The following is a 17590-nucleotide window of genomic DNA, read 5'->3' as shown; positions in this document are numbered from 1 at the left end:
GTCTGCTCAGTCAGTATTTGTCAACTCCATCAGTATTTGTCAACACCGTCAGGTGAATGTTTTTGTTCATTTTGAAAGAAATGTCTTATTCTTTTTTCAATTCATTGTGTTAAAATATTATATCATGTAGTTTAGCCGATGTTTTGTCTGATTTACCTTATAACATTGGTTAAATATGTTTACAATTAACTGAATGTTATTTCAACAGATTGTTAAAATTGTCATTTTTTTGTGTGATTTTAATTTTTGCAGTCAAAAGAAGGTGAGGTGGGACAGTCCAAAATCCCCATTTGCCCACTCTAAAAACTGGATCTGTGATTTGCAAATGCAAACATAGGGTGCTTAACTTAAAATAAAGCATTTTACCAAAATCTGACTATTTTTAGAAACACTTGATTTTACATTTACCAGTTTTGGCTTATATGTTGAATTTAACAAGTAGCATTTGTAAACTTATTCATAAACCAATAGTTGAAGCAAACTGTGCTAAACAAAACAAACACACATGCTTCTGCATTATGTTAAAGTAATTCTACAATATAAACGTGCACACACTTAATGTTTCAATTCATATTTATTGAAACAACAGTTGACAGAACCAGCATATAACAGAAACTCAATCATGGGCAAACAGAATGGTTCTCAATCAGAAGTCTTACAGCATTATGATTTATGTTTTTCATAATATAAAAGGACATGCAAATGTATTGTCTCATTGCCAGAGTCATCCCGCTGCGAGGACAATGATTTAGCGTTAGCGGTCACCGGAAATATATAAGTTAACATTAACAAAAACATTATGTCACATAACATAACGTGTAATGTTAACATAACATTACACAGCGCGGTTAATCGAGGTCCATGTCAGGCTTGGCTTCTGTGGCGTCTGCACTGTCAGCAGCAGCTTTCTCTGTGCCGCTGGGCTGGGCTTCAGGGTTTTCCTGCGTATTGACTGGCCCGTTGGGTTCTGATGGGTTTTCTTCTTTTGGCAAGTCCACTTTGGGCTTGGGTTTGGTCACAATGGGATTGCAAGTGGAGAACAGCTCCTATGATAAAAGAAAAAAAAAAAAAAAGATTTAATACAAATGCATCAAAATTGTGGCAGTAACCATAGCACTTCTTAATGCACCATAGTACTGAATGATATCTGAATGCTAACATACGCATGTACTCTAGAAAGAAACGTCAATATAACTGTGACTGACCCGTGTTTTGGCCTGTATCTCTGACGTTTTCACCACAGGCTCCACAGCGAGACTCTGTTTACTCTGCTGGTTCATTTTACTGTTCATCCAGATCATGACATCGTTCACCATCCTGTCCACTTTCTGAACCTCTGCCTCATCCAGATGATCATACTGCTCTTCCTGCAATTCAAAAAGACAGGTCAAGTCCATTGTGGACTAAGCAAGTGCAAATTTGTACCTTTTTTGCGACATTTATCCAACACAACCTCACCTTGGTTTTGTAGGCCTCTACAATCTTCATGTATTGCTGCAACTGTCTGCCCAACTCTTCAAAAGCTTTGGGTCTCTCCTCAAATTCTGTGTACCTCTCTTGAATGGGTTGGCCGAGATTCTGCAAGAATGTTTTAATACATTAATAGGTTCTAAATATATAACAAGTATAATTCGCAGTATAATAAATCGAGTAGCTGCACTTTGCACTTGGGCAATACAATTTGGTGCCTGAGTGTTGTTTGTTTGTGTTGTCTATATGCATTCATACTAGGGATGCTCGTAATTAACTGGTTAACCGACAGAATTTTGATCGATTAATATCAGTTAAATGTAGAGTAGTTTTTAAAATGTTTGCTGCATGGTTAAATATGCTACACATAAAATTGCGTTTTTTTAATTACAAAATGAGGTAAAATACGGTAAATAAAGCCAAATGTTTACACATAATATAAACACAGCTATAGGCTATTTTAGTTCCCCTCACTCCAGAACAAATCCTTTAAAATTTAATGTTATTTAGAACAGAACAAGAATGAAAAAACGTCAAGCTAAAATGAATTCATTTAAAGTGAAATTGAAGCCGGTGTTGTATCTCTCTCTTTCGGCATGAAACAAAATTGTATTTGGATGCTAAACTATTATTTATTATGCAAACAAGGCTTTGCATTACAATATATACGTAAAACATCATCCTTTACATGTGCAAACATGTGCTTTGCATAACACCACAACACTGAACTCCACAGATTGTACAGCAGACCATTTAAATTGAGCTGTGTAACTTTTTGTATGTTTGCTTGACTACTTTATTTTGATTATGAACAGGCTTCAATGTCAAGTAAGCAACGCTAGAACTGATACGTTGTGTGTCTGCTCATTAGGCATCTGCACAATTACTAGAATTGTTTCCTTATGAAAGCATAAACAATTTAAAATACTCTCATTTATGGTAAAAACTTAAGAGGAAAGGCCTTTGCACACCGAGTCCAAAATATTCGCATGCATTTTTTCGTATTCGTGATCGACACTGCACAGAGTCTGATGCGTATTAATGAATCTTTTGCGAAAAATTTCACAAAACAATACAAAATGGAGTCTTGAAGCAGTGAGCATGATTTATTTGTGGAAATATTGTGTCCATCCAATCCCGAGATTGCATAGAGAGAAAGGAGAGTTCACCTCATAAAAGAGCTGTGTGATTATCCCGAGTGTTTCAAAGTTTACTTCAGGATGTTTGATGCTTTGCTACTGGCACAATCTGTCTTTATATTCTGTCTCTTTGTCATTCAGTGCTGCTGCTTTGTGCTGTAGACGACGTGGATCACCTGTCAGATGGCATTCGGGATTTTGACGTTCATGTACGGTGGCTCCGAATTGTCAAAACGTTTCTCAAAATGCATGCCACGGATGCAAACAATGCAGAAAATCAAACCTGATCCTGATATTTTTATGATGGATGAAAGTTTCGGAGGCAGTGTGCAAACGTCATTGACGTAACGTGAGGTCGAATTTATTTTTTAACATGCGAAAATTTTTTCGGACTCAGTGTGCAAAGACCTTAATGCATCATTCAAAACTGTAAAGGTCTTTATTTGTGTAATATCACAATAATAAAACAGTGATTTTGGCATGCCGCTTTCTTAGTCTTGCTTCGCATGAACTTGTTTGTGGAGCGTGTCACAAAAATGAATAAACTCAGCATATACTAACAGTCGCAGCTTTAATAGTTAATCATTTTATACAATGCACTTATTGTGTACATGCATGTACTCGTATTTTAAAACTTGCATGTAATTACAGCTATAATTTCACTGTTAACCCTTCCCTTACTTTTAATTGAATTGAAAAAAGTGTGACCTCACTGCAGGTGTGTGATGTGACGATTTGTGAATCCTCATGTTTTTTTATGCTGCTATTTGCGCATGTAAAACTAATTTTCATATTGTTAATGCATCACAGACACTTATCCATTTAATTCAATTCTAAATGAACAATCTTCTTGGTTAACAAATGTTGGTTAACCCCCCAAATGAACACCCTAATTCATAAAAACTTGCATCATAAATTAAAGACATCAAAAGACATCAACAGTACCTTCAGTTCAACAAGTTTGTCGATGTATACTTGTTTAGACTGGTCTTCCCCATCCTCATACAGCCAGACCTCAGTGTCCTCGAGTTTTAATGAGAGCGCATCTCTGTCCTGGAAGAGAAAGCATTTTTAAAACCTCCACAATCATAATAATATGAGTCTGTGATCTCAAATTTATAACAATATAAAACATCAATATAAAGGCAAAAATAACATCAGGTCATTTACAATCTTTTGTAATTACTGGACAAGGATTTCAAAATGGTTTCATGCACATATTTCACTTATTAAAGAGCACATTTTTTCAATCAGGACAATTTCCAATTCTTCCGACTATGGAATCCATGCATTTAGATTAAGTCATGTGACTGCTCTCACACTCTCATTGACGAACTTCTCGAATATCCCGTGCAGTTTGTCCCTCATCTCGTACACGTACTCCTCCACATTGTTCTTGGCGTCGTTGCGCTCCTTCTCAAGCTTGTCCTGCATGATCATCTTTCCCTGAGGAAAAGGAATTTCACAGTAGATTGAACTAAATGTTGAAAACACGAACCTTAATCCAGTTTTCAGACGTAAAGAAAGCATACCTCGCTCTCCACGAAGAGATTGAGCATGTCATTGGCTAACTGCCACTGTGGGTTGTTCTCAATGGGCAGCTCCAGGACCTTTGTTTTCACCTTGGGCTTTTTGGCTTGAGGAGGCTGATCCGATTTCTTCTCCTGTTTGCCTTCCTCTGGTGATGTCTGAACAAATCACAATTCATGGAGGAACTGTTATAAAGACCCGTTCACACCAACAACAACTATTAGTTGTAGCATCCACAGCAGCGCACTATATAGTTTATTTTAAGCGTCTGCTGCTTTAAATGCTTGAGCTCTTTAATGCAGGATGGATTCTGACTGGCTGTCAATCTTTTTATGGTTCATTAACTGGAAATCGACATTGTTTCTTATCTTTATAGTTGTGATGTGGACTCTGATATTGTTTTATATTTAGAAGGACTCTTGGAACTATATCTTTACTGTCATCATTATAGTTACCGCCTTTGTGTGAACAGGCCTTTGGTTACGCGATGGGCGTCTGAATGGGAATCAGCTTAGTTATCCACAATATATGGGCCATTTAAAGGTAGGGTAGGCAATTTCGGAGAGGTTAGCAATAGCATGTTAGCTTTGAAAGCATTAGATCCCACACTAATCCTGCCATAACATTACAATAATAATGAACGTAAACAGAGCACTCATTGTACCACCTGACTGCTGCAGATTCATTGATACATTGATAGTGTTGACATATAAGGAGGTATGGAAATGCATATGTTGACAGGCATTTTTACCAAATTCTGTTTTCTGTTTTAAATTTTCTGGATTCCATTTATTAAGATTTCATTAACTTTTAATAATGAAAAAAGCTTATCTAATTAATTTAATTAATAAACGTGACTGCAGTGGTTCAACCTTAAATGTTATGAAGAGACGAGAATAGTTTTTGTGCTCAAAAACAAAATAAAAATAACTATTCAACAATCTCTTCTCTTCCCTGAGCACAGGTGAGCACAATGAAGGCTTCGGTGTTTACGTCCAAATGCTGGCTCAGTATTGGCCAAAGCTCATCACATGATCAGCCCGACACATGCATGTGATGATGACGTAGAACCTAGAAGTGCTGGACACAGAAGAGAAGAGATTGTTGAATAAAGTTATTTTTGTTTTGTTTTTGCGCAAAAAAATTATTCTGGTCTCTTCTTAACATTAAGGTTGAACCTCTGCAGTCACATGACACATGTTTTAACAATGTCTTCAGTACCTTTCTGGACCTTGAAAGTGTTGATTATACATAGACAAGTCATAAACCTCTCAGATTTCATATCTTAATTTGTGATCTGAAGATGAATGAAGGTCTTACGGGTGTGGAATGACATGAGGGAGAGTAATTAATGACAGAATTTTCATTTTTGAGTGAACTAACCCTTTTTCTTTTTTTAAAAAACCAAATTCTGTTTTCTGTTTTAAATTTTCTGGATTCCATTTATTAATATTTAATTAACTTTTAATAATGAAAAAAAAAAAAAAAACGTATTAATTGAATTAACAAAAACAATTAAAAAAAAATCAAAATTCAATTAAATGTTTTTCTTTTTTTTCAGAAATTTTGTGTTGTGATTTTACATTTTCTGGCAATCAAAGGCATAAAATGTTAATTTAATTTATCCTTTAATCATATGACATTAAACAAACTTTTTTGTCAAAAAGTGCTGCACAACAGAGCTTTACAGTTAAATTTAAAACATGAAAAAAATATTTCTTATTGATATTGTTGTTATTAATGTTAGCATTATTATTCTATTGAGTTGTAGCTAAATTCTACTGTACAACAGTAATAATTCTGTCACAATTTCTTCTAGTTAAACCAAACTTTTATTTTGACGGGTTGCCGTGAAGACCTTTGAGTTTCTGCGTGTTTATGTTATTTTTTCTCAAATTAAATGGTAAATTGCTCATGAAGTGACTCTGGAGATGAGTTCACTGCGAGTGTCACCACGTGCTTCAGTGTGTGTGTGTGTGTGTGTGTGTGTGTGTGTGTGTGTGTGTGTGTGTGTATGTGTGGTATATGAAACCATTCATTCACACAGAAGATGCAGGATTCATATTAAAAGTCTTTTTGCCGTTTAATATTCAGACACTAGCCTATACTGACCAACTTTTTATTTATTTATCAAAAATTTGGACAAATTCCATGACATTCCGCATTATGCAGTAAATTCTGTTTTTATGACTGGATCCATGATCTCGTCCGCGTTTTCTGCATTGTGGAAAGTGTCTATAAAACAAATTGCCTACCCCACCTTTAAATGATGCTATCATCAGATCCCATTTACCTCCATTTCCTCTGTTCCAGCTTTTTTCTCTCCATCTTCCTGTTCTCCATTTCCTGGATTCTTCTGTTCTTCTTGATCAACCTGCATTTTATTCTGTGAAGGATTGAAAACACATGATGGTAACCTTACCTATGAATGCACCAACAACATGGAGTAACGGAGATGATGAGGGTGTGAAAGCAGTTGTGCGACATCCTGAAGCAATACCTCGTTTTCTTTTTCTGTGCTCTGCTCTGTGTCCATGCTCTCCTCTTCCTCCTCAGATTTCTGCACCTCCACTAGCGAGGCACTGGACACACTGAAGATGCCATGGATATTCACTCGCACCTTCACCTTAACCTTTGAACTCTCGCCTGAGGCCTGGGGAACCACCTTCTGGATAACGTACTGGCCTGCATGACAGATTTAGTGTACATATTTACTTACAGACTGCTCACATTTACAGTGCAGTCTTTCAAAACTTGCAATGGAAAGAACTGAGAAACAAATACATGCATTTAGTTTCTACAGTAACAGAATTATTTAGTTGTTTTTCTCCTGTTTACTTAATTCAGGTCATTGTGTCACTCTGTAAGACGACACAAGGGCACAAAAACTCGGCAAGTGTGCGTACCTATTGTGGGATCTGGATAAGGGAGCTCTTTAGGGGAGTTGTAATACGCTTCCAAGGAGAATGGCTCTCTCCGGTAAAATGTCAACACTTTGGAGAACGGTGCTGCATGGTTCTTTGGGAACACCTCGCAGTCGCTGAAATTAAACATTGTAAATAAAATCATGCATTAGTATCAAGTAGACCTGGACGATAAAACAGAATCGATATTTATCGACGGTATGCCGTCATTGATAACGATAGAAAAAATGTTCGATATAACTCTCGATATAGTTTCACTTAAATGCATTAAAATGTAAACAGACATGAAGTTCGGTTGCATGAACAACTCTCACGCTCGCTCTGTCCCTGGATCACAAACAGTTTATAATTCAGATATAAATAGTAATGTCTATGTTATCAATCAAAAAATAAATAAAGAAAGAAACTTGGCGCTGAAAATGATGCATTTATCGATTACATTGTTTCACCACCAGGTGGCGATAAGTGAGTGTTAAAAAATGTATTTGAATCTTCATTCAACAGATTCTTTCAAATACACTGATTCATCCAGTAACAAAACAAGAATATTTATGAGTAAGTCACTGAATCATACACAGATTTTTTTTTTTAAATAATTCATTCAAATGAATTTAAAATTTTTAAATAGACTGCAGCAATTAATATTTTGTCAGAACCTCTAGTAAATTACATGTTATTTTGTTTAGTTATCATTCAAAATCATGTTCTCAGTTTGAAACAAACAAAAAAAAGTGTTTCTCAATTTATCCAGAACTGTGCAGCTCTAAGTTTCTTTAACACTTTTTTTATTTAATCTTCATATAAAATATAAGAAAGATTTTACTTTATTTTGTTTTAAAATCGTTTGTTGTTTGCCTTAATTAAAAATGCATTGGTTAAATGCAAACTTTTTTTGTACTGGCCTTAAAATTTTCTCAATAATTATCGATACCGATCAATATGAATTGTTATATCGTGATTTTTTTTTTAGCTGTATCGCCCAGCCCTAGTATTAAGCGCAATGACTGAAATGCAAACTCAATCTCAATCTCTGAATGTCACAGCCGTTTGTACCTGACTCCATCTTCAGCAGCAGAATTCCATTTCAGAGAGATGGGAAACGGAACCACATCCGTTATGGAGATCTCACGGACTTTAAAAGCCGGGGAGAGGATAGCACACTGTGAAATCAGGAAACAGAGCCAATGAGGGACGGAAAAAACACTGAAAGGTCACAACTGGTATCAAACGCAGTCTTGTTGAACAGCTTCAAGTCAGCAGAAGAACCACAATGTGACGCATGACTGACCTGGAGGGCACATCCTCTGGCCACGGCCTCATCTGCGTTCAGCGTCGTGCTGATCTCCTTCCCGAAGAACTTGCTGATTCTTTCTTTGACGGCCGGCATTCTGGAAGCACCGCCCACTATTTCTACAGCATGGATGTCATCTTTTTTCAGATCTGCACAGAAAGAGGTGACAGACAGACATGTGAACGAATGATTTCTGTGACACGCACCGTTATCATTGAAGAACAAGGGTCGTTACTTACGAGCTTGCTCCAATAAACTGCGCAAGGGAGGTTCCACTCGGGCTAAAATATCAGCACACATCTCTTCCATCTGAGCCCTGCCACAGGAGCAAAACATTAGATGAACTCAGAATGATCTCTGATAAGGTCCTTTAATTGTGCTTGACAGGAATTAATGCATCACACAGCATGTGAATGTAAAGGAAGAGTTCATGCAAAAGCATTTTAACTGGCTCCAAACACTCAAATCTCATTTGCATGCTATTGGATTTTGACTCGAGACTAAATATGCAAATGAGATGGACAAATATCAAGGACAGTTCACACAAAAATTCTAATTCTGTCCTCATTCCAAGTCAACAAGACTTTATTCATCTTTCAAACACTAATGAAGGTATTTTATAGATACCTCAGTTCCTCCACTGAAAGTCCTTTACAACTTAAAAAACTTCATTAAAACATCCAATAAACAATCACTTTATATGATGAATAGATTTAATGTAGGCTTTTATTCACATTTAAATATCGATCAACGCAAATGTCATCAAGTGTGGTAAACTGAAGTGCAAACATACTCACTCCAAGACACAAGTATGGATTATGTTTGCAATGTCTCACAGTTTTTCAATGCAAGGGCCAGGAATATCTCATTAAAAATATCTTCATCTGTGTTTCGAGGATGAACAAAACTCTTACAGGTGTGGAACAACATGAGGGTGAGTAATTAATGACAGAATCTTAATTTTTGGGTGAATTATCCTCTCAAGACTTTTAATAAAAGGACACAAATCATGTGGGCTACTTTTAATTTTATAAACCTTCTTGTACCCCGACAGCCCAGTGATCCCTTTGACTTAAAGGGATAGTTCCCCCCCCAAAATGAAAATTATCCCATGATTTACTCACCCTCAAGCCAACCTAGGTGTATATGACTATCTTCTTTCAGTCAAACACAATCAGAGTTATATTAATAAATATCCTAAGCTTTATAAAGGGAGTAAATGGTGTCCAAAAAAGCACATCCATCCATCATAAAAGTAATCCGTTCAACTCCAGGGGGTTAATAAAGGCCTTCTGAAGTGATGTGTTTGTGTAAAAATATCCATATTTTTAACTTTATAGACTATAACATAGACTGTAAAAAAAGATGGACGACGCGACGTCGCTTCCTTCCATTGTATTGAACTGAAGCCAAAATGGGCTGATGAATGGGCGCTGACACGTTACGCAATACGTCAAAAAAAATAATAAAAATTTGGAGCATGGGCATGCGCAGAAGGAATCGTCAGTTGAGCCGGAGGCGGAGTCGCGATATCAAACTTCCGCCCAGACGACTGCGTCATCATTCATGTATTTTAAATAGACTATAAAAATTATACACAATTTAAAAGTGTACCTATAAAATAATAGGCTATTCTGTTTCTAGAGCAATAATATTTTTGAAACAGCAAATTCAGTAGGTAAAATCAATATAATATGCCACTAGAAACAACTCTAAATTGTCAGAAACGGTCCTGCCATTTTAAATCAAGTTCAACTAACATTACAGGAGATCGATTGCTGTAATTAGAGTAAGCTATCATTAGTTTTGTCCTGCTAATATTATTTTATACCCATAAAAATAATAAGTAACTGCCAGATAACGATCACCTGCTTTTTCCCGACATGGTTAACATTAGGTGTGTTATCTTAACTAATAACATTTATTAATTAGCTTATAACGCCCACATTTAATGTTACAGAAAAAGGTTCGGTGATCCGTCAGATCCTGTAGGTCGGTTAGTACAGTTTACTGCTGAACAACTCATTTTGTTGGTGTTAAATAACAAAGAAATCGAAAATTAACAGTTAGTTAATACATCGTCAATCTCCCCTCGAAGCTCCGACAGTTCTCAGAGAAGCTGTCAATCAACTTTGAATCATGACGACACGCCCCGTTTCTATAGCATCAAATTGCTAGTTAAAATCTAAATCATCACAAAAACGAACAATTGAATATATATCAGCGTGACAACAACTACCTTAAATGACCAAAACCATCTTTCAGAAAGTTTTATTTGAAGCAGAATTTATTTTTAAGTTTTCACTGAAGTCTCATTCGACTGCATTGAGAGGGCGGGGTTTATGACCTGTACTGCATCCAGCCTCCAGGGGGCGATCAAAGAGCCCGTGGCTCCACTTTTCAGAACGTATGAGACTCACCCGGACTATAATCACTAGTTTCTGGTACCATCCGTCCACGCGTTCACGAAAGAGTCGAGTTCCAGCGTATGATGGAGGATGTAGGAGTAGTGTAAGCTTAGGTGAGAGTAGACGTAAAAAAAAGTTATATTGCATAAAATTTAAAGTGCAAATTTTTTACTTTTTAAGTAAAAAAATAAGAAAATTGTGCTACCCTCAGATTAGAGGGATCTTGACCACAGGTGACCAGGAAGTTGACTATGGAAGAAGAAGTCACACAAAGTGGCTATTTGATTTTTTAAAATGGAGCCTCTAGTTTTGGAGTTATGAAGAGTGTGACAACTTACCCATGGCAAATTTTCTAGAAGAAGAAAATCTCTCAACTAATGCTGTAAACACATTTGAGTCAGTTGGTACTACTATAATAATATTGAAGGTTAAATTAACTTATTTATATACAAACACTTAAAAGGTGCTAAAGAGGATGTTTTGTTTTATAAGTTTTACCAATATTACTTGAAACTGTCTTTACTAACTGATAAAAGACTAGTTATTAGGTGCACTGAAAGGAATAATATTAATATACATCATCTGTGCACGAGGTAGGGCCTTAAAAACATCAGCCAATTTGGCCCTCTGGCTTGTCAATCACTGCCGTGACGTTCCTTGTGAGAGACGAGCGCGGCTGCGCGCTCCAGTAACTTTCCACACTCCTCAGGCGCCGCATGCCATGTTTTTGTCAGGAGACAGGAGTAACAACTGCAGATTATGAGTTACCTGCGGTGAGTCCGACATAATGAATCCACTAACACGACACAGCGAATGCCGGCGGTAAACACTCGTGTTCCAATACTCGTGCACGAGTTTTGGGAGGCGTTCCCTCGAAATGAGCTGTGAAGGAGGGGGGTTGTTCTTACGCATGCGCTCATTTCAAAAACTCAGTCTTTGGTTTCTCAGTCGACGAAAAGATCCTCTTTAGCACCTTTAAATTACACTCAATGATGTTTTTATTATAAATAAAGTTCTCTTATACAAATGCTTCACTTCAGAAGGCCTTGATTAACCCCCTGGAGCTATATGAATTATTTTTATGATGTATGGATGCACTTTTTTGGACTTCAAAAATCTTGAGCCCCATTCACTCCCATTATAAAGCTGGGAAGATCCAGACCACTATTTAATATAACGGATTGTGTTTGACTGAAAGAAGAAAGTCATATACACTTAGGATCACGATTTTTGTGTGAACTATGCCTTTAAGAAAAAGAGCAGCTTGGAAGCGAAACGAAGGTGTGTAAATGACAGGATTTTCGTGATTTTGCAAGCGCACACTTCATTAAATAACCCTGTACCTGTTGAGTTTGCTTGAGACATCAATGTCGTTCATGAAACACTCGATGTTCAGTGGCAGGTCTGAGGAGTTGGCACTCATCAGCTTCTTGAGCTTTTCACATTCCTGGTAGAGTCGCACCAGAGCTCTGGGCTTGGTCTTCACATCCAGCTTGTACTTCACTGCAAACTCCTCACAGAAATGTTTGACCAGCTTCTCATCAAAGTATTTTCCTCCCATTTCAGCGTCAAAGGCTGTAGCAAGAATCTGTACGGGCAGAAAAAAATCTGTCTATATTTCCACATCCCAGTCATGATCACATTTCAAAGGTATGAATATTGGTACGCACCTTAAGCTTGCCTTTATTAAAGGCACACACAGAGACCTGGTAGCCTGAATGGCCAATATCCACAAACACCACCGTCTTTGGCTTTTCCTCGGGAGCTGGAAGATCCTGCTTGTAGATCCCATATGCCAGAGCCACTGCGTGGAAAAACAGCAGATGTTAGAGAGGAAAACTGGTGTGAACGGTGCATTAAACGATGAACAACTCACCTGCAGTGGTTTCATTCATGAGTCTCAGACAGTTGAGTCCTGCAATCTGAGCCGCATCGATGACGGATCTCCTCTCAGCATCGGTGTAGAAGCAGGGGACCTAAAAGCAGGGATTTTAAACAGCATTCACTTAGGAAAGTGACATCAGATTATTCACAGTCTGTAAGGCCCTGTTTACACCTGGTATTAAGATGTGTTTTGGTCGATCAGATCAGTGGACGACACTAAATACAGGTGTAAAACGTTTTGACCGCTTCCAGAGGTAGTCGAATATGATTTTCTAAAAAAATAAATAAATATGTATATACTTTTTAACCACAAATGCTCGTCTTGCACTGTGATGCTCCACGCATTTTCTCCTCCAACTTCAAAATCGTCCAACATCGTTGTTTTACCTTTTATTGTAAAGGGTGTTTGACTTAGTCTTTGAACGTTCACTATAGGGCTGGGTAAAAAAAAAATAATATTGGATTTCTCGATTTTAATCATTTTTACAAACCGATATCGATTCTTAAATCCCAAGAATCGATTAGTCTAGTCTGTTTTCAGTTGATGAATGAGCAGAATATGTAGCGCCTCCCATCCAATAAATCGCAATAATCTTTGTTACTTTTGATATGAAGCAAAGTCTCAAATTATTCAATTCAAAGATTTCAAATGACGTCCATCTTATTATGAGATTCAAAAAATAAATAGCGTTTTGGCGCTGTTTAATGTGGCGTGACGGATCGCTTTAGCGCCTCGGTTAAAGAGAAGCATGTGATCATCCTCTCCTCCGCTTTAATACCAGTTACAGCGCAATAAACATGAACATCTGAAGGTATGTTAAAATATACAGTACAACTTACTGAAATCCGTATCATGTCTCGTGTAATCGCTCAATCAGTGTTTCAACCTCGGAAAGACTCAATAAAACAGCTTCAATGTCACGTGACGTCACATTTACCTCAGAAAAATATATTCAGTGACCATAAACTCCATTATATATTCATTATAATTTTTAATGTTCTTCAATATTTAATGCATGTTTGAATAAATCAGCCGCGATTTAAATGTTTATATTTCAAAAAAACGAATTGGAGTAGAAATATGATTATGTAATTCTAAACTTTATCTATAATAAAAACATCATTGAGTGTAATTTAAGTGTTTGTATATAAATAATTTAACCTTCAATATTATTATAGTAGTACCAGCTGACTCTCATGTGTAGTTTACAGCATTAGTTGAGAGGTTTTTCCTCTAGAAAATTTGCCATGTGCTGAAACTGAAATACTACATCCAAAATAATCGATATCGAATTGAATATTGAAAATTGGGTCAATACCAGCCCTAGTTCACTTTGTAAACACTGGATTGGTACTTCCGCCTACATCACGTGTGACCTTTCCAACGTGACTACATAATGCGTGACAGAGCAGTGCAAGATGAACATTTGTGGTAAAAAGTATACAATTTTTCATTTTCTTCCAGAAAACGGCCGATGGTTTCTCTAGATTAGACTCTTATTCCTGGTCTGGGATCATGTAGAGCTCTTTGAAGCTGCACTGAAACTGACATTTGGACCTTCAACCCATTGAACCCTAGTGGTTCCTCAAAAACCTTCATTTCTTTTAGACTGAAGAAAGAATGACATCTTGGATGACATGGGGGTGAGTAAATTATCAGGAAATTTGAATTCTGAAGTGAACTAATCCTTTAAACGACATATGTGATGCACACAACCACAGCACATGACCTCCTGTAACATAACGCCACATCTAGAATAAACCAACCCAAACGTTGTTAGTAAACTAGCTTTTTTAATCTTTAAACTCACAGAGATGACACAGTCTGCAACAGGTTTCTTGAGGGCACTCTCCGCAGTCTCCTTGAGTTTGGTGAGGAGCATCGCAGTGACCTGTTCAATGCTGAACACCTTCTCCTCCTCCATGTACATCACCTACAGCAACATCAGAGAACATACGACTGCTAAAGGACAGAAACGGCTCACAAACATTCACAACAGATTTACAAGGCGGCTCTGCTGCCAAAACCAGACAATGCTGGCACAGTCATCTCACATCATGCCATGGCAACTGAAATTCGGTTTGCTCGATTATGCTCTACCTTTATGCCCGTCGTGCCCGATGGCATCTGTGCCAGGTCATAAACGAGACTGGACTTCATGTTCTGGACAAATGGATCTGAGAACGCCCGACCATGGAAACGCTTGAATCCTTGGACAGTGTTTTTGCAGTTGGTGACCATCTGTGTTTCAAATGAGAAGAAATATCATGCATGATTACAAATATAAAGACTGTATGAATATATAAAATATACATAATTAAATCCTGTCTTTTAAGAATACGTCACACACCTGGCTTTTTGCTGCAGCTCCAATAGATCGATTTCGTGGTCCAAAAGACACACATGCTCTGTAAAGACAAACATTATGACAAATCAATCACTATCAGATGTGTTATTGAATGAAGTCTCTTATGCTCATCAAGCCTGCATTTATTTGATTAAAAATATATATATTGTGAAATATTATTGCAATTTAAAATAATGGTTTTCTATTTGAATCCATTTTAAAATATTATTTGTTCCTGTGATCAAAGCTGATAATTTCAGCATCATTACTCCAGTTTTCAGTGTCACATGATCCTTCAGAAATCATTCTGATATGCTGATTTATCATCAATGTTGGAAACGGTTATTTTTATAAAATGTGATCCTTTTTTTCATGATTCATTGATGAATAAAAAGTTAAAATAAACAGCATTTATTTAAAATAGAAATATTTTCTAACAATATAACTCTTTACTATGATTTTTTTTAAACAATTTAACATCCTTACTGAATAAAAGTATTAATTTCTTTCAAATTTGACCTCAAACTGTTCTTTTTTAAACTTTATATTCATAAATTAATCCTGAAAAAGTATCACAGCTTATAAAAGGTCATAAAAAATATTACGCAGCACAAAATTAATAATAAATCATCATATTAGAATGATTTCTGAAGGATCATGTGACACTGAAGACTGGAGTAATGATGCTGAAAATTCAGCTTTGATCACAGGAATAAATTATATTTGAACAAACATCCACATAGAAAAACAGTTATTTTAAATTGTAATATTATTTTATAATATTACTGTATTTTTAATCAAATAAATCCAGCCATGATGAGCAGAAGAGACTTCTTTAAAAAAAAAAACAAACATTAAAAATAGTAATGTGTCCAAATTTTTGACCGGTACTGTGTACACTACCATTCAAAAGTTTGGACACATTACAATTTTTTTTGAAAGAAGTCTCTTCTGCTCATCAAGGCTGCATTTATTTGAGCAAAAATACAGAAAAAAATGTGAAATATTATTACAATTTAAAATAATGGTTTTCTATTTTAATATACTTCAAAATATAATTTATTTAAGTGATCAAAGCTGAATTTTCAGCATCATTACTCCAGTCTTCAGTGTCACATGATCCTTCAGAAATCATTCTAATATGATGATTTATTATCAATGTTGTGCTACTTAATTTTTTTTATGACCTTTTATAAGCTGTGATACTTTTTTCAGGATTCACTGATGAATAAAAGGTTAAAAAGAACAGCATTTAATTCAAAATAGAAATATTTTCTAACAATATAAATCTTTACTATCACCTTTTATCAATTCAGCACATCCGTGCTGAATAAAAGTATTAATTTCTTCCAAAAAAAGAGAAAAAAAAAAAAAAATACTGACCCCAAACTTTTGAACAGTAGTATATTATTACAAAATATTTCATTTAAATAAATGCTTAAATAAATAAATAAATAAATTATATATATAAATATATATATATTTTTTTTTAAATCAAAAGAATCCTGAAACAAAGTATCACATTATAAAAAATATTAAGCAGCACAACATTTGTAATAAATCATCATATTATAATGATTTCTGAAGGATCATGTGACACTGAAGACTGGAGTAATGATGCTGAAAATTCAGCTTTGATCACAGAAATAAATTATATTTTAAAGTAGATTAAAAAAAAACAAAAAAAAACTTATTTTAAATTGCAATAATATTTTAGTTTTTTCTGTATTTTTAATCAAATAAATGCAGCCTTGATGAGCAGAAGAGATATCTTAAAAAAAAAACATTGAAAATAATAATGTCCAAACTTTTGACTGATTAATAATATATATATATATATATATATATATATATATATATATATATATATATATATATATATATAATGTTTACAAATAACACACTTATTTTAAACAGAAGAAATTAACGTATATTCAGATCAAAATGTTTAAGTGACGAAGATGAAAAAAAAAAAAAAAAAAATAGTTTTAGTGCTGTTCCTCAAAATCTACTCCACTAAGAAAGTACCATGGTTTAAAAACATAATAGTATGGTAATATTAATACCACAGTATTTAAATATTGCAATCACGCAGCACTGTATCATCTCCTGTCAGTCCTGTGTCCGTCACAGAGAGACAGTAACACTGTCACACCTCTGTTAAAGGCTGTCCTGCTCACTAGTGTACATAAGTGTGCTCTAGAGGAGTAAATAAAGCAGACTCACGGCGTGCATCGGTCGCTGTATTCATTGGCCACAGTCTCGATTCCTCCGGCTCGAGCTACCGCTACATAGCAGTTCAGAAAACCCACGTCAAACCCCACTACTGACATCTTCAAACAGCGGGATTACTCAAACACTATAAGCCCGGACCCAAATGTGGACTGGATGATCGATCTGTAAAATGAGAGGAGTAATTAAGACGGTTTTAATTCATTATTCTACCGTCACTTCTTGGAGGAATGAGGCTGCGGATGATAAACGCCGCTCACGAGAAGACAGGACCACTTCCGGTTCAAGGCGGAGCTAAAAGGTCCAACACAAAGGGTTTCAGATTTTTTAGTTGTAACGTTACTTCTATGTGTGTGAACTGTAC

General features: G+C 35.9%; 1 protein-coding gene across 1 annotated transcript; it reads right to left on the bottom strand.

Annotated features, from left to right (window-relative positions):
• Nucleotides 1-575: 575 nt before the first annotated feature.
• Nucleotides 576-17487, bottom strand: hspa4b (heat shock protein 4b). Its single transcript, XM_067385016.1, has 19 exons — nt 17221-17487; nt 14998-15055; nt 14748-14888; nt 14458-14580; nt 12639-12738; nt 12433-12566; nt 12106-12350; nt 8594-8670; nt 8352-8503; nt 8117-8223; nt 7046-7179; nt 6640-6824; nt 6433-6525; nt 4142-4297; nt 3930-4055; nt 3555-3662; nt 1459-1578; nt 1206-1367; nt 576-1046 (listed from the first exon to the last, which is right to left on the bottom strand). The coding sequence occupies exons 1-19, from the start codon at nt 17325-17327 to the stop codon at nt 849-851; spliced, it is 2526 nt and encodes an 841-aa protein (XP_067241117.1). The 5' UTR covers nt 17328-17487; the 3' UTR covers nt 576-848.
• Nucleotides 17488-17590: the final 103 nt, after the last annotated feature.

The sequence above is a fragment of the Chanodichthys erythropterus genome, chromosome 1, assembly GCF_024489055.1.
Source record: "Chanodichthys erythropterus isolate Z2021 chromosome 1, ASM2448905v1, whole genome shotgun sequence".
In the NCBI taxonomy this organism is placed as follows: domain Eukaryota; kingdom Metazoa; phylum Chordata; class Actinopteri; order Cypriniformes; family Xenocyprididae; genus Chanodichthys; species Chanodichthys erythropterus.
The sequence above is the reverse complement of the archived record's forward strand: the minus strand, read 5'-3'. Positions and strand labels throughout refer to the sequence as shown.

Coding starts and splice junctions, on each gene's coding strand:
- hspa4b (XM_067385016.1), bottom strand. CDS start 17,327: ATGTCAGTAGTGGGGTTTGACGTGGGTTTTCTGAACTGCTATGTAGCG. Junction 4,298..6,432: donor CTGGAACAGAGGAAATGGAG/GTAAATGGGATC, acceptor TGATTTGTTCAG/ACATCACCAGAGGAAGGCAA. Junction 1,368..1,458: donor TAGAGGCCTACAAAACCAAG/GTGAGGTTGTGT, acceptor TTTGAATTGCAG/GAAGAGCAGTATGATCATCT.